The following is a 27,472-nucleotide window of genomic DNA, read 5'->3' as shown; positions in this document are numbered from 1 at the left end:
GTATCATCTAGGGAACCTAGGAGACTTTGACATTCTCCCAGGTGAGTGTGTGTGTGTGTGTGTGTGTGTGTGTGTGTGTGTGTACTTTGTTCAACTACACATCCATATGAATAGAGCTGGATTTTCTTCATATACCTAAAATAAGATTGCAACAGATTGAATGCAGAAGTAGAGAAGAGAATCCAGTTGTCTTCCTTTAAGCCAGATATTATTGAGATTTACAAAAATGGAAAACAAGACCATGCTTGTCAAAGTTACTATTTTTGTTTTGCAAATACTTTCCAGCAAGTATGTTTTTTATGGTTACACAAAACTGGTTTATGATTATTTTAAATCTTTTCATTTTAAATACAAATTTTTTATGCATCTAAAATTCACAAAAGAAAATATTGGTCAATTTTATACTCTTGGACCATAAAGTTTTAAAACTGTCATTCTAGATACTAATCCTTGGAAATTAGTTTCTATTACCCTTGTTAATGATCACTTACTATGTAGAAGGTTTAAATTTTAATTTGAAAAATTTTTTAATCTTTCCCACTTGTGTGCTTCTTGTGTCCTATTTAGGAGATTGTTCCCTACCTTGAATTTATAATGATATCACTCTATATATATTTTTAAATGTTTTATAGTTCTGCTTCTTCACTTGCAGGTCAATAATTTATCTAGAATACAACTTTATGTATGTTGTGGCTAAAGATAATTTTAAAAACATTTCATGGGCAACAAATTATTGCAACATTATTTACCCACCAATTACCCTACTGACTTTCACTTCTGTCATGTACCCACATAGGACCATTTGTTCCTGAGATCCTTTAGTTTAATTGTTGCCGGGTCACTCTTTTTAAATTATTTCTTTAAATTTTTTTTAATGTTTTATTTCAGAGAGAGAGAGAGCGAGAGCGAGAGAGAGAGAGAGAGAGAGAGAGAGGGCGAGCGTGACTAGGAGAGGGTCAGAGAGATAGACGGGGATACAGTAAGTGAAGCAGGCTCCAGGCTCTCAGCTAGCTGTCAGCACAGAGCCCAATGTGGGGCTCGAATCCATGAACCATGAGATCACCACTTGAGCCCAAGTAGGACGCTTAACTGACTGAGCCACCCAGGCGCCCCAACTCTTTTTATTTTTTTATTTATTTTTTTTATTTATTTCTAGGAGAGAGAGAGAGAGACAGCGTGAGCAGGGGAGGGTCAGAGAGAGAGGGAGACACAGACTCTGAAACAGGCTCCAGGCTCTGAGCTGGCAGTCAGCACAGAGCCCGACGCGGGGCTCGAATCCACGAACCGCGAGATCGTGACCCAAGCGAAAGTCGGACGCCTAACCGACTAAGCCACCCAGGCGCCCCTCTTTTTAAATTATTAATGCTGTGGAATAAATTTTGAATAAAGCCATGTAAATCCCCTGATCTCCTCTCTCAGTTTGTTTTTCTTGAAATTTTGGTCTTTAATAATTTTGGGATCTTCTTGGTCTTTGACCTATTCATATTAATTTTTGGCTCCAATTTTAGTGTATGTGCTGCCAAAGTGAGCACTCATTTTAATTTTTGGGTCACTTTCTCCTAACATATTAAAAATCCATTCAAATTGCTGGGGTGCCTAAGTGGGTCAGTTAGGTCTCTGATGTTGGCTCAGATCATGATATTAAGGTTCATGAGGTCAAGCCCCATGTGGGGCTCTGTGCTCACAGCTCAGAGCCTGCAGCCTGCTTCTGTGTTTCCCTCTTTCTCTCTGCCCTTCCCCCACTAGTGCTGTGTCTCTCAAAAATAAATAAATGTTTAAAAAAGTCTGTTCATATTAGGAAATGCTCAGCACGTGTAGTTACCATCTGTCACCATACTAAGTAACTAAAACCTTACCGACTATATTCCCTCCGATATACTTTTTATCCCTGTGACTTATTTACATTGTAATTGGTAACTTGTACTTCTTAATCTCCTTCACCTATTTCACCTATCCCTTCCTCTGGCAATCACTAGTGTGTTCCCTGTATTTATGAATCTGTTTTTGTTTTCTTGTTTTGTTCACTCGTCTTATTTTCTAGGTTCCATGTATGAGAGTGATCACATGGTATTTATCTTTGACTTACTTGAATTATAATACCCTCTAGGTTCATCCATGTTGTCTCAAATGGCAAGATCACATTTTGTATGGCTGAGTAATGGAATATTGTACATACATATACATATGTATATTATATATATCCATTCATTTATTGATGGACTTGTAGCTTGCTTTGCTATTGTAAATAATGCTGCAATAAACATGGGTAGCATAGGTCTTTGTGAATTAGTGTTTTTTCTTTTATTCGGGTAAATACCCAGAGGTAGAATTACTGGGCTCTATGGTAATTTTGACTTTTTTTGAGGAACCTCCATACTGTTGACCACAGTGGCTGCACCAATTTATATTCCCATCAGGGATGCATGAGGGTTCCTATTCTCCACATTTGCCAACACTTATTTCTTGGCTTTTAATAATTAGCCATCCTGACTGGTGTGAGGAGATACCTCGTTGTGGTTTTGATTTGCATTTTCCCGATGATTAGTGATGTTGAGCATCTTTTCATGTTGGCTACCTATCTGTGTGCCTTTCTTGGAAAAAGGGGGTGTAATTAGGTCTTTGCCCATTTTTAAGTTTTTTTTGGTGTTTTGTATAAATTATATATTCTGAATATTAACCCGTTTTTGGATTTATGATTTGCAAATACCTTTCCCATTCAATAGGTTGCTTTGTTTTGTTGATAGTTTCCTTCTCTGTGCAAAAGCTTGTCATTTTGGTATAGTCCCAACTGTTCATTTCTGCTTTTGCTTCTCTTGCCTGAGGAGACATATCTAGAAAAATGTTGCTAAGGCCAGTGTCAAATTACTGCCTATATTTTCTCGTAGAAGTTTTATGGTTTTGGGTATTCTATTTAGTTCATTAATCCATTTGGAGTTTATTTTTGTATGTGGTGTAAGAAAGAAGTCCAGTTTTAGTCTTTTGCAAGTAGCTGTCCAATTTTCCTGGTACCATTTATTAAAGAAACTGTCTTTTCCCTATTGTATCTTCTTGCCTCTTCTGTAGTACATTAACTGACCATGTAAGTATGGGCACTCTATTCAGTTCCATTGAGATAGGTGTCTATTTCTGTGCCTTTTCCACTCAGTTTAGATTACTGTAGCTTTGTAGTATAGTTAGAAATCTGAGATTGTGCTACTTCCAGCTTCACTGCTCTTTCTCAAGACTGCTTTGACTATTCAGGGTTTTTGTGATTCCATGTAAATCTCAGGATTATTTGTTCTAGTTTAGTGAAAAAATACCATTGGTACTTTGATAGGCATGATATTTAGTCAGTAGATTGCTTTGGGTAGTATGAACATTTTAACAACATTCTTCTAATCCATGAGCATGACTGACCTTCTTATTTATTTGTGTAGTCCTCAATGTCTCATCAATGCCTATTGTTTTCAGTGTACAGTCTTAACTTCCTTGGTTAAGTTTATTCCTAGGTCTTTTATTCTTTTTGGTGCAAATGTAAAAGAAGTTTTTCCTTTCTGCTACTTTGTAATTAGCATATAGAATTGCAACAGATGTCTATACATCCATTTTGTATCCTGCAACTTCATTCATTTATTTCAATAACTTTTGGGGGGAGGGTTTTCTATTTATAATACCACATCTCTGCAAGCAGTGACAGTTTTATTTCTTCTTTACCAATTTGGATGCTTTCCATTTCTTTTTATTATCTGATTGCTAGGTATAGGAATTCCAGTACTACATTGACTAAAAGTGGTAAGAATGGATATCTCCTTGTTGTAATTCTGTTCTTAATGATGAACAACCAAGAGCTTGTCTACTGAGTATGATGTTAGCTGTTGGTTTTTCATCAATGGCCTTTGTTGAGACTCCCTTTCTTGAGTTTTTATAATAAATGGATGTTGTGTTTTGTCAAATTCCTTTTCTGTATGTATTGAGATGATCATGATTTTTATCTATTTGTTTCTGTTAAAATTTTTAATGTGAAAATCATAGTAATGTGAATTATTTCTTTGCTTTCAAATTTTAAGCTCTGGATTATGCTTTGGCTGGAACCTTCTTTACTAGGTTGGCAATAGTGAGCATCCTTGCTTTGTTATTGACAGCAAGGGAATGTCTCTAATAATTCCCTAATAATATGATGTATGCTGTTAGTTTTGGTAGAAATTATTTATTAGGTAATTTCCTTCTAGCTTGGAAGTTTTTATTGTGAGTGAATGTTGCATTCTATAAATATCTTTTCAACACATTAAAAAATTCTATGACCTTTTTTCTGTTACTATGAATTATATCATAATTAGTTATGATATTAATTATTTGGTTAGAAAGTAAAGTTTAATGATTTTGACAACTATTTTCCTTAGACCTTATTGAGTAATTTTACTGTCAGAGTTATACTCTCATGGAGCTGAAGGGGGATTTTCCCTTTCCTTTTTTCCCAGTCAACTTACTTTTTTTAAGATTTCACAGAAAAGGCAGTTGTTTCATTGAATTTTGGTAAAACTCAAAGCCATTCAGATTTTAGTTTGTTTCATGTGTAAATAAATATTTGATACATTTGGGTTTTTAATAGTTACAGAATCCATAGTTTAGATTCTCCATTACTCTGGATAAATTTTAATAAAATTCTAGATTACCTTGAAGTTTTTATATTTATTGGCTAAATTAATAAAGTTTAGGGGCGCCCGGGTGGCTTAGTCGGTTAAGCGTCCGACTTTCGCTCAGGTCATGATCTCGCGGTTCGTGGGTTCGAGCCCCGCGTCGGGCTCTGTGCTGACTGCCAGCTCAGAGCCTGGAGCTTGTTTCTGAGTCTGTCACTCCCTCTCTCTCTGACCCTCCCCTGCTCATGCTGTCTCTCTCTCTCTCTCCTCGAAATAAATAAATAAAACATTTAAAAAAAAAATAAAGTTTATCCATTTTGAGAGAGAGAGAGAGAGAGAGAGAGAGAGAGAGAGCAAGCACAGTGTGGGAGGAGCAGAATGGAGAGACAGAACCCCAAGCAGGCTCTGCACCATCAGGACACAGCCTGAAGTAGGGCTTGAATTCACAAACCCATGAAATCATGACCTGACCAAGATCAAGAAAGAGTCAGATCCTTAACTGTGCCACAAAAGCACCCCTAGTCCTAACTTTTAAAACTCTACCCTTTTTGTTGTAGTATTGATTTTGCTTTTTCCTGATTTTTGCCATGAGGTGGTCAATTTAGTTAGCTTGGTCAACTATGGGTTGTTGATTATCTTGTTTGTTTTCTATCTCATTGAATTTATGTTTCTCTATATTAGATACATTCTACTTGAGTTTAAGGCATAGCTCATTTTAATCTTTTCTCCACCGTATTTAGACATGTAAGGCTTTACGTTTTCTATTAAGTACCTTTATGCTGCATCCCACATACTGTCTGTGAAATGCTCTCGAAGTGTGGTTTCCAGTTTTTACTGCTGTGTGCATGGTGAGATTCCTTTCACAATTGTTGTTAACTGATTTCTAATTTTATCCGCCATTTGAGGGTGAACAAATTTTTCCTTGGGATCTATTTAATTTATTGGCTTTTCTCTATTTCCTTACCTACACTCTCCTAGGACATATGGAATGTTTCATCTGGTTGGTAAATTAGGGAAGGTTCAACTAACAAGGTGGATAATAGTATCTAATTCTTGAGTTAACACCTCTAGCCCATTTGACTTTTATTCTAAGCATTGTTCACTAACATTCCAAGCTTGCTTCTCCAACTTTTCAATAAAGTAGTATTTTGGCTCCTATTTGCTATTAAATGTCATACTTGTTAATTGTTTCCAAACACAAGCAGGAAGGAGAGGGTCTTTGTTGGACCTATATTCTCCACTATATATAAATTCTTTTATTTTTATTTAGACTGCCTCTGTGCTCCCAAACTATGACATTTTAACACTCTGTTGTTCTTGAAAATGTCATGTACTGTTTGTATTGGGTGCATGACTGTATGTGTGTGTACATTCACATGTAGACATACAAACGTGTGTTGATGTGTTATATGTCAAATTCTTACCAATTTCTAAAAATATAATAAACTCTCACTTGGCTGTGGATTTGTAGCTTTTCTTTGTTTCCTTTGATTTAAATAAAGGCTATTTTTCGATTCATACATGATCAGAATTATCCTGGTGTCCAAATAATGTGCTGTTAATTATCTCAGCCTTCTGCAGCTCATAAAACTGTGAAACATTTTTTACATCTCCTATATAATTTTTGAAGGGTGAAAAGATTTTTCTTCTTGTAAGTTTTTAGAACTCAGAATCATACTCTTAATTCTCAGTCATAAATGACACCTTAGCAAATTTACTTACTGAAAAGAAAGACAAAAGCATAAGATATAGAACTATCGACATGAAACTAAATTGAAAAGATTTCATGAATTGTAGCACTCACCATCACATGGTTTGGTTTCTAACATCTGCTCTGGGCATAGATGTTGATTTTCTAGTTCTTGTATGATTACAGCTCTGGAACGGACCTGTATTCCACCAAAGCCTAGGTCCTCACCATTCACGCAGGTTAGCTGACACAGGCTCCATGAAGACCAGTCCTTCAGATAACAGTCACCTGCAAAACACAGATTTGTGGTTCATACCCATACCCATCAGTAGTAGCCAGCTGGATAGTAACTGTATTTCTCCATCACTGGGAAATGTTTTTTTAGTGATATGATATTTATAAGATTTAGATATGTATTTAATGTTATTTTTGGAGTGGATGTTACTGAATATAGACTACGGCTTGAAGGAGCTTGTCCTAAATTTATGATTCACCTCTTAATGATAATAGTTGATTAAAACCTACCACTATTCTAGCGGTGTCTGTGTGGCTCAGTTGGTTAATCTGACTCTAGATTTTGGTTCAGGTCATGATCTCAGGGTGGTTAATAAGTTTGACTCCCACATCAAGCCCTGCACTGTTACTGAGCAGCCTACTTGGGATTCTCTTTCTCTCTCTGTCTCTCTCTCTCTGCCTTCTACCTCCTTTCTCTTTCATGCATGTACTCTCCCTCTCAAAATAAATGTTATTTTATAAAAAAAAAAATACCTACCACCACCCTTGACATTATGGTAAAGAGATTTATTGAGCACTAGGTAGTACCAATGAAAATCTAAATATACATGAAATTCATCTTGTAGATACACATAATTCCAAAAATACTTGAACTGCAAGGCTGAGAAAACTGGCAATTATATTTTTTCCTATTTTTTTTTCTTGCCAGAGGTGTGAAGGTGAGCCAGCCAACTGAGCAGTGCAGTAGTAGGAATAATGCTTGTAACTTTATCTGACCTATATCTTAAATGTAGATACTGGCCATTTTTTCAATTACCTACTGAAGAAGAATATACATGAAAAATGATCACATATTAAAAAAGTTCAAATTTTCAGTCTGATCTTATAACCCTGCAGCCAATGCCCAAATCAAGCAACAGGGCATTCTCAGAACTTCAGAAACCCTTCTTGTGTTATATATAGTATCATACCATCTGTATCTGTAAAACAATAATTATTTCACTCATTTACATTTGTAAGATCCACATGTATTTATGTAGTTGCACTGCTGTATTTTACTCCATTGTATGTATCTTAACTTAGATACCATTCTATTGATGGACAGGTGGACAGTTGTACATTTTTTCTATTATGAATGCAGCTGTTGTGAACATCTTAGTGTGAGTCTTTAAACTTAAATATGCATTTCTATTGGGTGTATACCTACAGTGGAATTACTGGGCCCTGGTGTGTCATGTGGTCAACATCTTTGACCATGTGGAGAATAAGGAGAATTTAATGAAATATATCTTGCCTGTATACCCATCCATTCTTCAGGACTGACTGGTGATACTGTACAGAGGATATAGTAAATTATGATAGACACAAATCCATAGGGATTCTTATCATTTAATTATTCCAGCCATACCACATGCATAATTCATACTGCCTTGTATTATGCTGAAGATGTCTAATATTAGCACAAAGTTGCCTGGAGATCTGATTAATGAAAACATGTCTTGTGTTATAATTAAGAAATCTTGGCCAGACGTGAATAACTGACTATCAGATATATGTATAATAGTAAAGTGGAGTGATTTTTGCAGACCTTTATTATAATATGTCATTAATATTCAATGTCATCCTGAAGTGCAGAAGATTCTAGTAAATTTTAGAAATGTTAAGGAAAAAGAAACTAAGAAGCATGTTTAAATATGTTTGGGTTACTCAGTTTTTAATCACGTAGGAATAACTATTAAAATTTTAAGCAGTCCTCTCAGGATAAAGGTAATATAACTGCACCCCAGTGACTGCAAACGACATGAAAATAAAACCTTTTTTTTCCTTTTACTGGTAGGCTTTATCTCTGCTTATATCACTTGACATAGTGTATTTTAAAAGGCAAAAGATTTATGCAATCTGAAGAGAAACCAGAGTATGACATAGTATATTTTAAAACAAAACTCAATAAATCTTTTATATTTCTCTGTGAATTATATAATCATCACCCCGAAAGAATCTATATCGGGCTTTAAAGACTGAATAACAGCAAATGACAGTGAGACATCGGCTTGTACTAAACATACTTTTGTGCTTTGACCATACAAACCATTATAATAATAAGCCACACTATGCCTGCAAAAGATAGGACAAGTATATAAAATGACTTTAAAGCTTATTAGCTCATATATTGCTAGTTTTCAAAACCCATTATTGGAAAAAAACTAGCAAATGAGATGTAGAGATGGTAACTTAGAAGAGCAGCCTCCTCTTATGTTCATAGATTTAATCAGCATGGTGCGTTTGTCCTGTTGTATGTTATTGTGGGATTTTGTTTTCCTGTGCGTCACTTAGGACAAATTTCAATTTTGTGTTTATGTTACTATTAGACTAGCAACTGTCTCTTTCATTAGAAGTTAAATGCAGTGAGGACAGGGTATATTTGTCTCTGAAATGTATCTCCAGTCTTGAGCGCTGGGCCTAGCCCCCAGTAACACTTGATTATAATAGTCACGTGAGAGGGTGATTATGCTGCAGGAAGTCTAAGAAAACAAGTGCAGAAACTCCACAGGAAAGCACACACCAATCCTGGCAAGGAGGCTACTGCAGCTTTGTGTTGTGGATGTCACAATAATCCCATTAATGGCACTGGAGGTTTGCCTCTGGAATAGCTAGGCCTTCCAACTTGTAGGTTTGGTGCCTTTGGACTATGTGGCCAATCAGCACATCAAAGCCTGAAGTTTCAGTCCTTGGCTCTGCCCAGATCCCTTACCTGCTGCCAAAGCCTCAACCTCAGTCTGCTATGAAGCAAAATGATTTTATTAAATTGAATTGTGTGTGAGAATATGGACTGAAATCAGTCCAGTTCGGGGGCGGCAGGAAATGAAGTCAGGGAATTGTTGGATCAGGAATAGGTTATTAGCAGGTGTGGGAATGTCTAAGAATCAACACTTAGTCTAAGTCTAGAAAGTAAGATTTTAGAAAAGATCTTTCTTCATTTGAAGTATATGAAACTATCAGTACATACAAAGACTGTTGTTACAGTTGTGAGAAATGTCTCAAAGTCTAACATATCATTTAAAGTATCAGGGCTTATTTTACTTTACTGCTCTGTTTTAATTTTATTCAGTTCATCTTAATAAACAATAGAAATTGCCAATATTATCACCTCAAATGATTTACTTAAGAATGAATACACTGATGAGAGATGGAGCAACCCATGTTGTCAGGTTTTTATAGCATTTAGAGACTTCATTCCATTAAAATAAAATTTTGCAAATAGGTCCTCTGTCTTTAAAATTTTCTTAAACTGTCACTTTTTTATTTAGGTAGTCTATTTTTGTCTCCAATCAAAATTTCTTTGCCAAATCATTATTTTTATTTTTTGGGGGATCTTATTCGAAACAACGCATTCCTTAAAGAGGTCAATTTTTTTCTTCTCATTATTATAAGCAAAGTGAGAGAATAAAAACTTTTACTGAGGGTGCATTACAGGCAATTTACTTCCAATCTTATTCTTCTCTGCTCTACTAATAAATTGTTGCCCTGATCTTTCTCAAAGCCTTAAGCTCATGCTTGACATTGAGCTTATTTTGCCCTTCAATCTACCCTAATGTTCTCCTCACCAAGGCCAACTTCCTAAATATTAGCTTATCACTGTCTTCCAACTATTTCTAAACTATTTGATATATATTTGCTTTCCACATTTTACTGCATGAACCCATTGTGTCCAACTTTGAATTGGTGATAATTTCTTTCAGTATTCTTTCATGATTTTTCTTACTTTTGAATGATTTATTTATCTGGGGAAAGGACTATTTTCCATCTACTGTGCACATATTCCAATGTCTTCAGACTTTGATTGTAAGTAAGAAGAATTCTATTGTAATTCTAATTGGTTGTCTTCCAATTGCAAGAATTCTTTTTTTTTCTTTCTGAATATTTTACTAGTTCTCTATTTTTCTACATTTTATGTTTTAACTACAGTGTATCTAGGTATGAATTTGTTGTTGATTCTTTTCAGGACCCAGAGTAAGTTTTCATTATAGGACTTGGATCTTTTGTTAGCTAGTCGGTGTTAAAACCCTACTTCTCTCTCTCCTGGAAATCCTAAATACATGCAAATTCCCTTTCATACTTTCCCTGTCAAGCAGGAGTCTAGGGCCCTACCTGCCATCCCCTGCAGGTGTTAAAATTCCAGGTGGGTAGGTGGCAGCACAGGCCACATGGGAGACCTGGACTTCATCCTGAGTTGGCAGTAACAAGGCAGCAAGTAACAACCCCTTCTTCCATGCTATGTATCCAGTTGTTGACACAGATACTAGTGAATGAGAAGACTTGCTGATATGCCTTAACTTAGACTATCTATGCAACTGCTTCTCTACCCTAGGTCTGGTAAGAAATGACCCAACTATGAAGTCCATTTTGCTCTTGTTACCTGGGCAAGGCTGGGTGCAGGTCTCCTCGAGAACCATTTTTTTATTGCCATCTATAATGGGTTCAATGTCAGTACAGAATTCTTCATCCACCACTTTGCTGAAATCATCAGCTGACCCATCACTCACTACACAAGAAATGTTCCTTGTTCTGGTCCCTTCACCACACTGGGCATCCTGGAATGCAGAAAGAAATAGCTAATTAGGAAAAGAAAATTCATTAGCAAGCTCATCACTTTCAGTCATCTCTGCACCATTGATCTTGATTTATGAGCAGTTAAAGAAGCATTTGAAACCCTAGAGAAGAAGTCCTATAGGAACTAGCCATAAGTATACAATGAACAATTTATTTGTTTTCTAGTCAAAGACAGGCAAATAAATTTTCATTAAAATGAATCTGTCTCCAAATGATTGTAAACACACAGGACAGGGACTGCTGGTTATCAAAACTAATTTAACAGTTATGAAATGGCAAGGCACCTAAGATCTTTAAGAGAACTTACATGCCATCTGTAAGTTCTGAAAAACATTTCTGAAGTTAAATCTCTACAGATAAATAGCACATCCCTATACAACTTTATTTTATTTTATTTTTTTTAAGAGTGTGAGTGTGGAAGAGGGGAAAAGGGAGAGAGAATCTTAAGCAGGTTCCACACTCGGAGCAGAGTCAGACACAGGACTCTATTCTATGACCTTGAGATTAAGACGGGAGCTGAAATCAAGAGTCAGATGCTCAACTGAATGAGCCACCCAGGTGCCCCTCCCCCTTTTAAGTAGGCTCCAGGCCAAGCATGGGCCAGTGTGGGGCTTAAACTCAGGATCTTGAGATCAAGACCTGATGTGAGATCAAGAAACAGACGCTTAATTGACTGAGCCACCCAGTCGTGCCTCTACACAACTTCTTGAGATTTGGTTACCTGTACTTGGCATGGAGACCACTGGCCATATTGCCATTGATAACAGGGCTTCACTGGGCAAGGCTTGGACTGTTCCATCAGGGCAGGGCATGGTCGTCCATCACCCTGAAAGGGCTGAGTCACTGTTCGTCTTCGGATCATTTTTCCTTTAGGAGATACAAAGTGATGCTAAGTGATATATGTGTGCAAGCATCTATCTTGAGAGAAGGCATCACAGACATTTCTGTGATGATCTGAGGAGATCCAAGGGACAAGTAAGTCTCAGACATTTTGAAAGGAAAGACATTGATGAAAATTATCTGGTAAGACTTAAAGCAAGAATGAGATTTCATATTCCTTGACTATTAGTCTAATGCTAATGAAGGTACAAACAAACCTGAGAGGCCACATGTTTGAGAACATTCTGACCAAGGAGACCAGTCGGAAAGCTGACAGTTTATAGGACATTCCACCATGCAGGATGTGTTCATCTGCCAGTTCTTTTCCAGGCCAAGCTGAAAAGAAAGAGGTAGATCTGTTTGTACTGACCTAGAAGCATGGCACGATGTGTCTAATCATTAGAGGAAGGATGGGAGGAAGACGAAAATATTAGTGGGGAGGAGAAAAGAGGAAGAATAAACAAGATGAATAATAAAGTAAAATGATATCTGGAGGACAAACATCCAAACTTAAGACTATGAAGTTGTTCCCAGGAGAGTGGAAATGAAGGGCACAGGATGAATGGAGGAGCCCATTTACTCCATATACACTGTTGAACTTTTCAAATTAAAAAAAAATTTAAATTTTTAGCCAATGATATCATTTTTTTTTTGAAAGTTTACGTATTTTGAGGAAGTGGGCATATGTGATTTGGGGAGAGGCAGAGAAAGAGAAAGAATCCTAGGCAGGCTCTGTGCTCTCAGTGTGAAGCCCTACATGGGGCTCAATCTCACACACTGTGAGATCATGACCTGAGCTGAAATCAAGTCAGATGGTTAACTGAGCTACCCTTGAGCTCCTAAATTTAAAAAAAAAAAAAAAAGAAGAAGAAGAAAAAAATTGAGACAGAGTTGGAGAGGGGCAAAGGTAGAGGGAGAGAGAGAATCTTAGGTAGGTTCCATGCCCAGCCCAGAGCCCGGTGCAGGGCTTGATCTCACAACTGTGAGATCATGACTAGAGCCAAAATCAAGAGTCAGGCACTTAATCAACTGAACCACTCAGGAGCCTCTGTTGTTGCACTTTTTAAATAAGCAATGAAAAAAAGTAGATTTAGTCTCTAAATTGGTTTAATTTCCCTAAAGGAGGAATGAGATAGGTGTAAGGATGGCTATTTCCCATTAGATAAAAACCAAGAATATCAGCAATCTATTGATTTATAATTGTATCTTTGGGATATTATTTTTTTTATGTGTCATGTTAAACTGAAAGACAAAAGGTTTCAAGGACAAATTGTCACTCAAAAACTAATAATATAACATTGAAATAATTAGTATATAATATTAGTTGTTAAGTATGTTATCTCTCTCAAAAGGAAATATGGGTCACCAGAATTTTTTGATTATAAATACTTTATACACATTTATTTTTTACAGAGATTTTCTTTTCTAAAAGTGATCTAGCACTGACTGAGGTATAATTCACTTATTTTGGTTACCCTCTCATTAGATTCTCATATTGTGACATTTTATAGTCATTTAGTTCCTTACTTGTGTAAGCACTCTACTTTTAAAATATGAGATTTCAAACTCACTTACTTTTATATACGAACAGTTAAAAAGTCCAAGGTACAAAGTGGTATGAAAATAGAAGTGCTTAAGAGCTTGTTAGGAGAGTACAGGTTTTTGTTTTGCTTTGTTTATTTTAATCCTTGGGATTTTTAAGATCTTTTAAAAATTTTTGCATGAAAGAGAAGTTTATAGTGTCTATTGTATATAGCGAAAGATAGCAAAAGAAATATATTGTGGTTCAAATATAGCTCTTGGCTCTAAGTTATCCTCTGAGAGAGGATCAGATCAATGATTGTATGCTACACATCTCTCCAGGCATTCCTGTTATATTCTTCACCAGGAATACTTGACAGAGCTGAGGATTTGGTATGAACACTTTTTATCATATCGCTTAATTAAAGTCACTTAAATCATGAGAGGTTGGAGAAAGGAGACGAGGCAATTGTATGCTAATAAGAATGTGTAACATTTAAGGTAGATAATAGTTGCATGGAGAGAGGGTTTGAATCACAGAATTCAACTACTACAGACTTATTTCACTGCAGAACTGAAAAGGGTGTCTGTTTATAGATCTTTTTGGTATCCAGTGGTAAGGTATTTTAACAGTCTACTATTTTTTTTCTTACATTTATTGTTCCTCTTTTTTTCTTCTCTTACTCTCTCATTTATCTAAACATATGTGTCTAACTAAATGAAAATAAACCTGTTCAGGGATCAAAGGATAGGAAAGGAGAAACCAATTACTAGGTATTGGACGAATAAATGTCTGAGAAACATCAAAGGAAAAAATGCTATGTAAGTGCTAGATAGGTTTAACCCTAAGTGTCCCCTTTGTTGGGTAGGAAGGGCATAATTCTCTCTGGCTGTTAGGGAAACAGCAAGAGTTAGCTACTGCTGTTGTTGTGAATGCAGGGTTTGTACATGTATTAGTAGGTAGGCAATCAATCCATTATTTAAAAAGGCAGCCAGCTTTTCTCAGGGCTATTATTTAATACTGCTGCATCCATGGGGATGGATAAAATGGGATAGGAGTTGTTTATTCCAATTCCTGCAGAGAGTAGCACTGTTCTTCCTAAAGACAGTGATTACCACAATGTTATGATTTGAATCCATAATTGTCATCACAGTATTCAAACATTATAACATTAATGCATAAAAGTAAATTTATCTAGGCTCTTGGATAATTAAGATAACAGTTATGTCTCACGGTTTTACTCACATTTCATCTAAGAAATAAAGATCTCTATTTCTACCTCTGTTTTGTAGTCACATAGTTTTTAATTGGTTTTGTATGATTTCAGGCCAGCTTTCACAAAGCTCTCAGCTATTTATTGTATACTTTATTCTGATCCAGGAGGACACTTATATGAACATTTATAGAAAAAAGGAGATATATTAATCAGCTGGAAGTAGATCAAAGCTCTCTAGCCAGCATATGACTATAATAATGTTCATTAATACTAATGTTATTTTTTATAATGGTTACATTACTTTGATGTTACTAGTTTCAGAACCAAATTATATCAGGTATAAAATTTATAATTAAAGTATGAGTACACTAAATTGTGTTATAAGATGGTAGTGGGCAGAATTTATTAACTAAACAACTTGTTTTCAGCACATTTGGTAGCTCTCCTCCCATGGACCGGTAAAAAGATGTTGTTGGGTTCACAAGAGAAAGATATCAAGTGGATTGATATTATCTCCATCTCAGTTTTTTCTTAGTAGTTGGAATAATTTACCATGGGCTTATATAGCCCCCAGGATGTATAGGCAGAAGTCACGGTCACCATGTCTACTGAATTCTAAGGAGGTTATAAGCTCCTCTCTATGTGTTCAAGATCAATTGAGGCTCCTACTCATCTTGGTTCATGTTTAACCCAGTGGGGTTTAGATGCAGGAGGAGTTAAAACCTGTCAGGAATGTGGGGACGCTTTTGGTATGGCAGCTGGACAAAATAATTACAACACAAAATGTAGCTTCAGGAAAAGAGAGGCCAACAACTATGTTTCCCCACATTTCATCAGGTCATAGCTAGAAATGATGACATTACTTTTATAAATTGGAAAATTAACAGTTACAATTCTCTGTACCTCAAAGATCTAAAGGCAGGCTTCATTCCTTTGTTTGAATTTCAAGCTCTCTCTTACCCAGACCTGAGTACTTAGATTCTCACAGCTGGATATTAGATCCTAATATCAAAATCTGCTACCAAACCACATGCGATCAATGTTTAGCAACAGAGAGAATAAATGATGGCTCTTGGCAGGTGTCCCAGGCAACACAAAATTCACATGAAATTACAAAAGATGAGTAGTCTGATTAAGATTTATTGCCTTTATTCACCTTGATTACTTATTGTTCCCCAAGCATTTCTTTCCAAATAGGCTAATTAGCATACCTTTGGGCTCCAAGCAGAACAAAATACAGGAAATTATGTGTAGAAATCAGTAGTTGGACAGTGTTTCTTTTCAAGAGGGTGCTTAACAGCCTCTGAATAGTACAGAAAAACATCTGCTGGCAATGAGCTGCACTGAGCACAGGTCACTTGGCTCAGCATGAATTGAAATTACTAGGGAAGAATTTACTCGCAAAGATGTAACAGTATCCCCTCACCTCTTCACAATATTTCAGGTCAACCGACTTGCCGTCACTTCGAACACAATCCAGCATCCTTGTTTTAATGCCATTTCCACAAACTGCCTTCTCACTCAGCTGACACGTGCTCCAGTCTGAAAGGAAGGGGGCCCATCAGACAGAAGGCCATGTATGAAACAGATTTCAAATGAAACTCTGATGACCTGAATCCCATATTTAATTCACAACTGCTTCCTAAGCCCCACAATCAATCATCCGACATGCAGAGCATATGGGTCCCGGCTCTGAACATATCAAGAGTCAAATGGAACTGCTAGGGTTGCACATAGCTATAGGGATTATTCTTGAAGGCAGATGTCTACTTGACAATCCTGACAGCTAGCCGTTTGGTCATAGTGTGAAACCGGCTTCGGCCTACAGATCAAATGTCACTTAAAAACTTTTTTTTCCTAATGAAAGTAGAAATTTAAATTTCAACGTTGTTTTTAGTTTAGCAAAAACAATTCATAATTTTAACGGGTGGTACTTGAACTGTGCAGTTATATTCAAAGAGAACACTGTTTCATGTGCCGTCCATACTTAGAATGTTTTAAAATATGCACCTATTTATTTCAAAATCACTTTGGCCATATCTATTTAATTCTTTTATTTCATGTCTTTTGCAAAATAACGCTTTCAGTCTTTCTTTCCAGGGTAGCATCGCACGTCCCAGAGAACTGTGACATCTTTGTATCAGATGAGAAGAGAAAAACCTAAGGAGACAAAAAGCCAGTCTGGCTGCTGTGTGTTACCGCACAATGTTTGGAGTTTGTTTCAGTGGGAAAATTACCTGGGAAAAATTCCAAAATAAGCTTCAGTGTTGCCTTACATCAGATAAACCAATACATTCACTTCTTTCCTAGAATTTTGCACCTTGATGGTATGAGATGAAGTTTATGGAAAAAATGGACGTAAGTCTTTTCTTCTGAAAAAAACAATTCGTCCTATTTCATCTGTACCTTTGATAATACTGAAATGTTTGTAGCTTCTTCATATGGTTTTTGGAAGCTTAAGATTGCTGACATTTTTACATCAGACTAATCATGCTTATAAACTGCCCCCCACACAAAGAAATGCTATCCCAGTATGTTATAGGGATTAACCATCTTCTGAAGAAGAAAGACATCTTTCAATAAACCTGATACTTATGGGAAAGATATATATCTTTTACTTGCACATTCCCTAAGTGGGAGGATGTCTTCAACAGGATCATTTAGACTATTCACAATCTACCTTAATGTTTGTATGCTATTTTCATTCTCTGTCTATCCTGATGTTTATTAAAAAATAGATACATATTTCTGTCATTGAATAAAGAATTATCTCTGGGAAAGTAAGAAGCATGTCCAAAAGGGACCCAGATGGAGATGGACAATACTTACGGGAATACTGCTGAGCTGAAAGGCACAGGATTTGGCCTTTAACTCTGTGATGAGATGACTATGCACGTACCTGTTACATTATAATCATAGTGGAAGCAGTTTTTGTTTAGGTTACAAGGTTCCTTCTCAACAGCATTAGGGCAGGCTCTTCCTTCATCAGCAGGTTGTCTGATGGGATCAGCTGACCTTTGCCGGAAACTGCTCTGATTGCAAGGCTGACAAAGAATAATACAACTCCTCAGAATGGTGACTCCCCAGCCACACAAGAGCTAATCTATGAGGGAGAGCACTGGAGCAGAAGTTAGGATTTTGGGGCCACTCTCATTACACCTCAGTTTCACTGTCTATAAAATCAAGGGTTAGATGAGTTTCTGATGTCCCATCTAGCTCTAAGAGGCTTAAGAGTCTGTGTGTCAAATACCAATCGATACATCCCATCACACATACATAAACACACACATGATTATATTAATTATTATAGATCACTAATACAGAAGTTATAATCAATGAATTTATCTAATATAGTTTCTTGGACCTTAAAAACCATTTTAAGGGTGATTTAACATATTCGTTATTGTAGATCACGAATACAGAAGTCTATCATCCATCTATCTATCTATCTATCTATCTATCTATCTATCTATCTATCTATCTATCTATCTATCTTAGTTTCCTAGACCTGAAAACTCATTTTAAGGGTGATTTTAAGTAACTACCTTTTAGTGACCTTTTTTTTCCCCCTAATGGGCACATACACACATGCCCACAAACATAATTCAGCAGTTAAAAAAGACTAGCTTGCCATTCTGCTTACTGGCACAGTCTTGTTCTAAAAACATCTGGTTTCTAAGTACAGGAACTTCAGATCTGAAGCTATGGAATTAGAAGAGAAAATCATTTGCATACTCTTGTAAAAGAGCTGATTCTTTGTTGCTATTTAACCTGTATCCAAATCAACTGGCAGCCCTGTTTGGCCCCTGCTCTATCAGCTGGCTGTTAATCAGCACCTTTAATAATGTTAACACTGAGATAGAAAATTAATTTCACTTTGAAAACCTGCATCACAAATTCTCTGAAACTATCTTATATTGTATTTCAGCAAAATAATTCCACATTAGATGTATTCTTCCTGTGCTTTTGATGCTATTTTGAAATGTGCAGCTTTACAGAGGAGCCTGGGCTAAGCCCAATTTCCTACATGCTCAGCCAGTTCTGTTTCAAATGACTCTTCTCAGGGTCCCGTGGAAGAGCCCCTAAGGGCTGTTGAAATCTAGAAGCTTTTTGTGATTTGAAAGTCTCAGCTGGCTTTCCAGGCCCACGGAGACATGGAGTCAGTGTGTGGAAAGTGATTCACTGACACACAGCTTTCTTCTTTCGATTCCCTTTCTTGCCAGGATCTTTTGCGTTTTAGTGTAAATACCCCTGCTGCAGTACCCCCACTGTGTGAAAGATTATTCTGGCAATTTAAATAAAATAGACTGGGCAAAAAGCAAGGGATGACAATAACCTGACACCATTAAAGTACCTTTACTAGAGCTTCATTCTTTTTTCCCTTTACCTGGAGGGAGTCATTATCATCACTGCAGTTTTTAACATGTTGTGTATTTATAAACCAATCTGAAGGCATTTTGTGTGGGTCTAGGAGGATGGGAGAAGGCATAAAGCTTGCAAGAAGTCAAGCTGTTCTAGTGTGAGACAAAACACTGCTGACTTTAAATGGCACAGTCATAGAATGAAGTAGCCGAGAAAACAACCTTGCTTTCATAACTAATTTGGTACCTTCATAATTATAATTTTCTTAGCTCTGAAGCTTTCGTGGTAAAAAATTGAGTAAACTCTATATTGATAAATGGTTCATCATCTTACCAAAGTGCAGCGGGTCCAAGGACCCCATTCAGATATCACACAATCCTCAGGACATGGTAATTTACACTCTCTAGAGCCCAGGGGCATCTCTTCTGGGTCACAGAGGTAATCTTCTACATGGTCAGAAGGGCCATCCGCCGTGTTCTGCATGCATCTACAAGAAAACACACACCTACTCAGTGAAGGAACCAGGACAATTAGAACAATGGCCAAGCCATAAGATAGATGGTTCTTCCTAAGACATCATTATGGCATGGGGAGGTGGGAAGGTTTGCATTTAATAAATTGAATTCTCCAGACATAAAAACATGAAAGAACCTCTGTCTCCCATAAATACATGCAGACCTTCAGTATGATATAACATCCACACTTGTGTCATTATAGTCTTTTATAATTACAGCCAGTGTGTGTATTATAAACTCTGTATGTCTTCCTCTGAGAGGAGGGAGTCTTTTACACTCATCGATGATGTAGCATCTAATGAGGAAGGGTCCACAGAGATTCAGAGAGGGGTTGTAATTATGGAATATAATGCACTTTTTTCTTCAGAAGAAAATGGTACAGTCCACAGAGAAGGTAGATTCGTATGTGATGAAAGAAGAGGCACCCTGAGCTTTCCTAGTGAGAGGCTTCATTAGGTATTTTCAAAAGTAACTGATGCCACTTATCAAGTTGTTTTGTAATTTTAGCCTCCTATATGCTGATAACTTTAAAAGAAAGCCAAAAGTGAAAACATAATTATAGTGGTAACAATAATAGCACACATTCTCCAAATGTGGTTGTTTCAATCATCCTATATCTTGACCTTTTTAAGTATTAGTTTTCTTTTTAACAGAACCAATTCAAATATTTTATTATGTTTTATTCTTTTGTAAGCAGTCATGGAAGTCTTCTTTACTCATCTGAGGATCTAATTAACGTGGCTAGTATTAGACTTGACTCTTACCATCATTAATAATCTCTCCAGGCACTGTTCTAGTAGAAGAGAAAAACTTTATCCCTCATGTATAACTCAGAGAAGGTCAACCCGATTAATGGGTTTGGGAAGAAAATGCATTGCTGGATCTAAAAAGGCAGGCTTGAGTTCTTAAGCCTCTCAAACCCATTGCAATGTTTTACACTGTTGGTTAAATTACATTATCAATTATACCTGGAATCTCACCTTTCCCAGGGATTTACAATCTGGGAACATTGCATTTTCACAAACCTCTTCTGCAGAAATGCCTTTCTATATAGTGCTGCCCAATTTAAGAGGAATGTCGTTTTCCTGTGGGATGCATTTAATGGCTGGAAAACTGCTGTTGGTCATGTCTTAATTGGATTTGTAGTCTGAAAAAATACTCATACGATAGCACCTCTGCATTTTTTTTGGATTACTTGATAAAAATAGAAAACCACAAAAGCATTCAAAGGTAGATATTTATTTGATTTCATCATTGAAGAAAAAGTTATGCATTTCTTTGGGAGAATTTTAGTTTCCCAGGAAAAAGTTCTATCTTCAATGCCATTGAAAAATGTTCTGTTGACAGCAGCTTTGAGAGGATACAGAGCAGAGTTTAATGCTCAAAAGTTGGATTTGCTGCTAAGAAAAGATTGAATTCATGGTAGGCACTGACACTGAGCAAGGATTAACTTGCAAAATTACCTATTGATCCAGAGTTAAGGACAGATGTTCAATACTCGATTAAGTACTTATATACATAAAACTACATTTTCACAGGCTTTTCTCCTTTAATTTTTTATTTTGTAGGTAATTTATTCAGTTTAGGAAAGTCTGAAGAAACAAAAAAAATTCACATGATTCTATCACTCAGAGAAAAGCATTCTTAACAGACTCACAAAATAGGAACAAACTTTACCTACAATTTTGTGCCATTTAAGAAAAAAATTAGAAATACATTATGGACATCTTTTCATATCGCTATTTTTCTAAGACATAACTTTTAATGACTATATTCGAGTGACATCATTTCAATGTGCCACAATTGCTAAAAAGCCCTTCTTGTTGACATTAGTTATGTTTTATTTACTTCATCTGGCATTAATCAGTTTTAAAAATCACTCTAGAGTACAGAATAAATATTTGGATCAAGTTTTAAGCACAAAGGAAAGCACTTTAAGTGTATTTTCATTCATCAAATTCTTGGCCTTTCTTGCTTCCATAGGAGATAGAATTATGCGGTGAGAAAATTGAACTTTATTAGAAATAAAATAGTGCAGAACCAAGATGGAGGCAATGAGTGAGGCCAACAGCCCACCACGATGTGACAATAAGGAGGCAGAGAATTCAAAAGCAACCATAAAAGTAACCAAATCTGTTGCTTTTTATTATATATATATGTATTTTTATTATTATCACCATGTACTGGCAATTCTAAAAACAATGTCAGTAAAAAAATACCCCTTCTCACCAGGGAAAAATTACTTCTGCCACTAGTGTTTGCTATGCCATACCATCCTAAAAGAGAAAGAATGGGATTGGATATAATTGGAATATGCTCTCTTATAGACTCATCTATCCTAAATATTGCCCAGTGCTTGCATATAAGCAGAACATTTTGACCTTAATTAGCAGAGGATGAGGTTACTACTCAATCAGTAACAGGAACATTATTATGTGATCAGAGATCACAATCAATACTGACCTTCTGTTTATTTACATTAAAGATGTTTACTAAAAAAATAAATTGATCTCAAAAGTTGCTTTGATTAAGATGTATTTGGAAATGATGAGAGTATCTATAAACCAAGAGAAAGCAACAGGTACACAGATAGTTGAAGGGAAAGCTGAAAGAATAGTAGTTCTTTATTATTTTTTTAATTAAAAAAATTTTAATTTTTAGAGACAGAGAAAGACAACATATATCTGGAGAGGGGCAGAGGGAGAGAGAGAATCTTAAGCAGGCTCCATGCTCAGCACAGAGCCCGACATGGGCTCCATCCCAAGACCCAGGAACCATGATCTGAGCTGAAAGCAAGAATTGGAGGCTCAACTGACCGAGCCACCCAGGTGTGCCAGTTGTTCTTTATCATACTTTTTCTTACTAACTAAAAGCCCAACTTGATCAAATTTTTAATAAGGAAAATATTTTTAAATTTGAAGGAGAAATTTTACTTTTTTATAATTTTTTAATGTTTTATTTATTTTTGAGAGAGAGAGATAGAGATAGCATGAACAGGGGAGGGTCAGAGAGAGAGGGAGACACAGAATCTGAAGTAGCCTCCAGGCTCTGAGCTAGCTGTCAGCATAGAGCCCGATGTGGGGCTCAAACCCACAACTTGTGAGATCATGACCTGAGCTGAAGTCGGACGGTTAACTGACTGAGCCACCCAGGTGCCCCAAAGGAGAAAATTTAAATTTGGAAGGGAATGGTGGAAAATGGAATCTCTGTCTTTTCCTTACATTTCTCTATCAGCTTATTACTTCCCAGCCCCACATCCACCTTTATTAAATTCCTCAGAAAAATACTTGAGAGTTCAGAGGGCTTGTGAAAAAAACATATAGGGATTATTTTTACTGGAAGCAAAGTTACACATAGTGTACCAAGGTTTTATGATATGAATGGTAATTTGCTCTAGTTTTCTGTTGAAAAATACAAATCTTAAATTCATGAAAAGTTAGGCCATGGGTGATAGTGGATTTCCTCATAACATAAGTTGTGAAGTTCTAGATTTTTTTACATTTATCTTTACTGTGTGTCACTCAGAACGGTTGGAAGAAACTGGTACAAAGAGTGACAAAAAAGGGCACCTTGGTAGCTCAGTCAGTTGAGTGTCCGACTTCGGCTCAGGTCATGATCTCATGGTTCATAGGTCTGAGCCCCACATCGGGGTCTGTGCTGACAGTTCGGAGCCTGGAGCCTGCTTTGGATTCTCTGTCTCTCTCTCTCTGCCCTTCTCTCTCTCTCTCTCTCTCAAAAATAAACATTAAAAACTTAAATATTGGAAAAAAAGAGTGACAAGAGACTGTGGATTGAATATCAATTCTCTTGCTTTTCTAGATGTGTGTTTTTGGTAAATTACTTAGTAATTCTGAGTCTACAAAGTGGAGATAAAACCAAATACACTTATTTCGTAGGGTTCTAGAACCCTTAAGAGACATATGTAGATATGGTAGGGACCTCTTAATGAGTATCAAACTTGTATTAGGTGTTAGGGTATTTTTATGAATATGACAGGGTCTCAGTTTGGAGAAAATGATAATGTTTAATAAAAACAAAAGACCAGTAAATGGATCCTTTCAAAACAATGAGGGGTATATGGGGAATTATAGGACAACACTGCTCAACAGAACTTTCTGTGATGACGGAAATGCTCTATAGCTCTGCTGTCTGACAGAATAGCTGTTAGCCACTTGTGACCGTGAAACACTTGAAATATGTCTAGTGTGGTGAAGGAAATGCAGTCTTAATTTAATTTTAGCTAGTTTAAATGTATTTTTTAAAGTTTTTTAATTTGAAAGAGAGAGAGTGGCAAGGATGGTGGGGGGGAGGAAGAGAGAAAGAGAGGGGGGTGGGGAGGGAGAATCCCAAGCAGGCTCTGTACTGTCAGTGCAGAGCCCAATGTGGGGCTCAACCTCACAAACTGAGATCATGACCTGAGGTGAAACCACGAGTCCATTGCTTAACTGACTGAGCCACCCAGGTGCCCTTTAATCAGTTTAAGTTTAAAGTGAAATAACCACATATGGCTAGTGGCTACCCTACAGTGTGGCCAGAGGAGGCTTCCTGGAGGAGAAGAGAATATCTGAAAATTAGCCAGTTTGATATAAAGGAGCAAGGGTGTATAAGAGATTATCACTAAAAAGCAGTAAGAAATATTTTTGGCCTTCAGGAAGAAAGGTATTGGGGTTTGGAAAATGCATGAGTTTAGCTTGCATTCGATGTGTGAATCTTTTTTTCATAGGAGCACCGTGACATAAGGCTCCCAAAGTCAGAAGGCCCAGTGTGACAAGCGGCTGCTTGAAGCAGATCCCTTTAGAGTATTCCATGCACTCAGATTCCCTAGAAATAATATAAGACAGTTTTACTCAGGAGACTGGGAAGGAGTGAAAGTTCACTCTGGCACACGTGGGAGGGGTTGCGTGTTCTGTGTCTGTGTAACCAGGCTTGGTCTTACCTCACTTTTCGGGTTTGCACACCCTCTCCACAGTTATCTCGCATGTTGACAAAGGTCACCTTGCAGATGCTCCATGGCTCTGTGACCCATACGTACTGGTTGCAGTGACTGTGGCAAGGAACGACCTCATATACCTGAAACACACACAATTCTCAGGGACTTCTCCCCAGGGAACCCGATGAGAGTGTGTGGGGATGCTTCACATCACAGCAATCATTATATTCTGTTCACTCCTCTTCTTTCCTGTTCATTACTCTAAACTAGGAATATAGGAGATGTAAGAGTTAGAGTAGTGATGGGCAGGGCTAGCGGTGCTGTGTTCTCTTGATCCTATATGACATTAGAAGTGCAGGTCTGACTGGGAAGAGCACATGAGGCCCATTACACACTGTCCCATACTGACCCGCACCGCACAGCACTGTGATTTCATGGGCCATCTGTCTTGTTCACAGGCCTGTGTCTCCAGTGCTCGGGCCAGAGTGCTCAGATGTCAGCCATTCCACAGAGATTTGCTGAGTGGATGAATGAATGAATAAATGAATGAATAATCATATAAAAGCAGTTGTTTTCACAAAAATATGACTTGGTCTGTTTTCCAAATAAGTGTACGTAATAATAAGGATTTATACATATGTGTGTATATATATACACACTGTCCATGAAGGCTGAAAGCCCCACATTTAGGGTGGTGTGTTTGGTTTCAGTATTTTAGAAAAATGAACGAATTACTCTCTTTTCTCAAGGAAAACAATGACTAAATCAAGGAAATAAATAAACTATAATCCACTGCAACACAGCTGACTTAACCATTAAAGAAAAGTTTCTTTTAAAATGATTTCAAAATCTATGGTCATTCAACTCTATTTCCTATTTCACACAAAACACACACACACGCACACACACACACACACACACGTTGTAGTACCTATTTAATTTCAGAAAATATAGATATAAATAGCCCCTTGGAGCTATTATTTTGTGCAAATTTCAGTGAGTGAGTAAAAATGACCCATTCCAAGTGAGAATAAATCATATGCACTGTTGGCCTAAGAATCCACAATTACTTCTATAAAAGATCACCTTCACATTGGGTACTGTATTTAAGTGGGACTAAATACTACTGAGTAAAACATTACCCTACAACTTATGGGGAAGGGAAACACTGAAAGAGAAATGCTATTTTGCCTAATCTTTCAATGGTTTTCATTTTAATCTCCTACGCTGGACTGAATACAAATCAGTTCAGAGCAACTTCCTGCCACCCATTTTCAGCCCACCTGCACCTTTACCCCTCCCTCCAAGAAGCATGATGTCATTAACAAGAGAGATGTCATTGCCTTTTCAAGGCTGTTGAATGAAGTGAAGCTTGTTTCCCCCACCCCTGCACCTCAGACCCTGATATTAAAATGAGAAAACACAGGCAGCATGCTAGAGGGTGAAAGAAAGAGGAAAGAGGAGGGGAGGGGAGGGGGAAGAAAGGAAGCAAGGAAGGAAGGAAAAAAGGAAGGGAGGAAGGAGGGGAGGAAGGACAAAAGAACGAAAGAAAGATAGAAAGAAACAGATGCAGGACAAAAACTGTATGGAAAATGTGCTATTTTCTCCCTGTAAAAGATAAGACAATAGCAGGAAAAGAAGTCCATTCTCTGAAGTCTCAGGAGTCAAAAAGAAAACAAGGAACATTCTACCATGAACCAGGAGATTTCTTACCTGTGCCTGGAGAAGTGTTCAACAGGGATGAAGAAAAGAAAGAAAATAAGGAAAAATATGTCAGTACACTGAATGAAAAAATTCATGTTTGAAGTTTTAAACACTATGTTATCCACACATAAAAGTCTACTTTTCTTTTTTGGTAAGTGATTAGAATATTTTTATTAAGCCCTGGGAGAGAAAAAGCCCTTCTTATTATTGTTTAAAGTGAAGATACACAAATGAGTAATGCAAACAGCCCAGTCAAGGAAAAGATTAGACGGACAGGGTGAAGAAATCTTAAGAAACTGAGTAGAACTAAAAATATATATCATGCGGGATTGATAAATGACTGCAAATATTTTGTGATCCAAATGGTGAAAAATCTATCCACAGATTGATTGATTAATCTATTGATTTTAATCAATCCATCCCTCTACATTTCTAAGGAAATGAGAATTTGCTTCCTTAATTGGAAAATGGAAACTCAATGACCATTTTCAAGTCAATGGACCACTGATTATTTTATCGAGGAATGTAGAATTGTAGCAAAAAATCCATGTGACTTACAATATTCAAAATTAACACAACCTTGGCATATTCTTTACTTCCCTAACATGTTATCAATAAGTCCTATAAATTTCTATTTTTTTAAACAGTCAGCAATATATTATTCCTTGTTTTAGCTTGAAATTTTCAGTTGTTAATGTTGTAATTTGCCACCAGTAAGCAGATTAACAAGTACCCAAATGTCCCCACCAAAATTAAATTTTATCAGAGTTGTAGGGTGACAGAGAAATGGCTTAGATAAAAGACTTTTCATAGCAAAGACAACTTGTCAGAAGGTCTTGAACCTTTAAAAATTGACTAGCAATAAAAAGCTGAGGCAAGCATGGCTTATTTTAACTGAAGGGCTGACTGGCTAAATATAGACACATACACACACATACACATTCTGAACATATGTGTATATGTAGAATTTCTCCTTATTAGAACCACGGATCAAAATTTATTACAATTTAAGTTTACCATTGAACTTTAAGGTCTCAAAACTTGTAAAAATATTCTTTTGTATTATGAACCTTACATTTCAGTTATTCTGTTTCATTAGGGTCACATAACTGAATTTTCTTCTTTGCAAATATTGACTGACTCTGGCAGGGAAACTTGGTTATCAGTAGATGGCAGCAGTGTGGTGTATTCCC

General features: G+C 36.8%; 1 protein-coding gene across 1 annotated transcript in view; it reads right to left on the bottom strand.

The window, feature by feature from the left end:
- THSD7A (thrombospondin type 1 domain containing 7A) overlaps positions 1-27,472 on the bottom strand; it is a 431,097-nt gene that overhangs the window by 8,876 nt on the left and 394,749 nt on the right. The window contains exons 15-23 of the mRNA XM_039216623.1: positions 26,289-26,294; positions 24,582-24,715; positions 19,464-19,617; positions 17,668-17,812; positions 16,195-16,310; positions 12,249-12,366; positions 11,873-12,018; positions 10,958-11,132; positions 6,421-6,594 (exon numbers count right to left, since the gene is read on the bottom strand). Of these exons, the coding sequence (XP_039072554.1) occupies positions 6,421-6,594; positions 10,958-11,132; positions 11,873-12,018; positions 12,249-12,366; positions 16,195-16,310; positions 17,668-17,812; positions 19,464-19,617; positions 24,582-24,715; positions 26,289-26,294 (1,168 nt within the window). The remainder of the gene's footprint in view (positions 1-6,420; positions 6,595-10,957; positions 11,133-11,872; positions 12,019-12,248; positions 12,367-16,194; positions 16,311-17,667; positions 17,813-19,463; positions 19,618-24,581; positions 24,716-26,288; positions 26,295-27,472) is intronic.

Source organism: Hyaena hyaena, unplaced genomic scaffold (assembly GCF_003009895.1).
Source record: "Hyaena hyaena isolate Hyena2069 unplaced genomic scaffold, ASM300989v1 scaffold_646, whole genome shotgun sequence".
Taxonomy (NCBI): Eukaryota; Metazoa; Chordata; class Mammalia; order Carnivora; family Hyaenidae; genus Hyaena; species Hyaena hyaena.
This window is presented reverse-complemented; position numbering and strand designations above follow the sequence as displayed.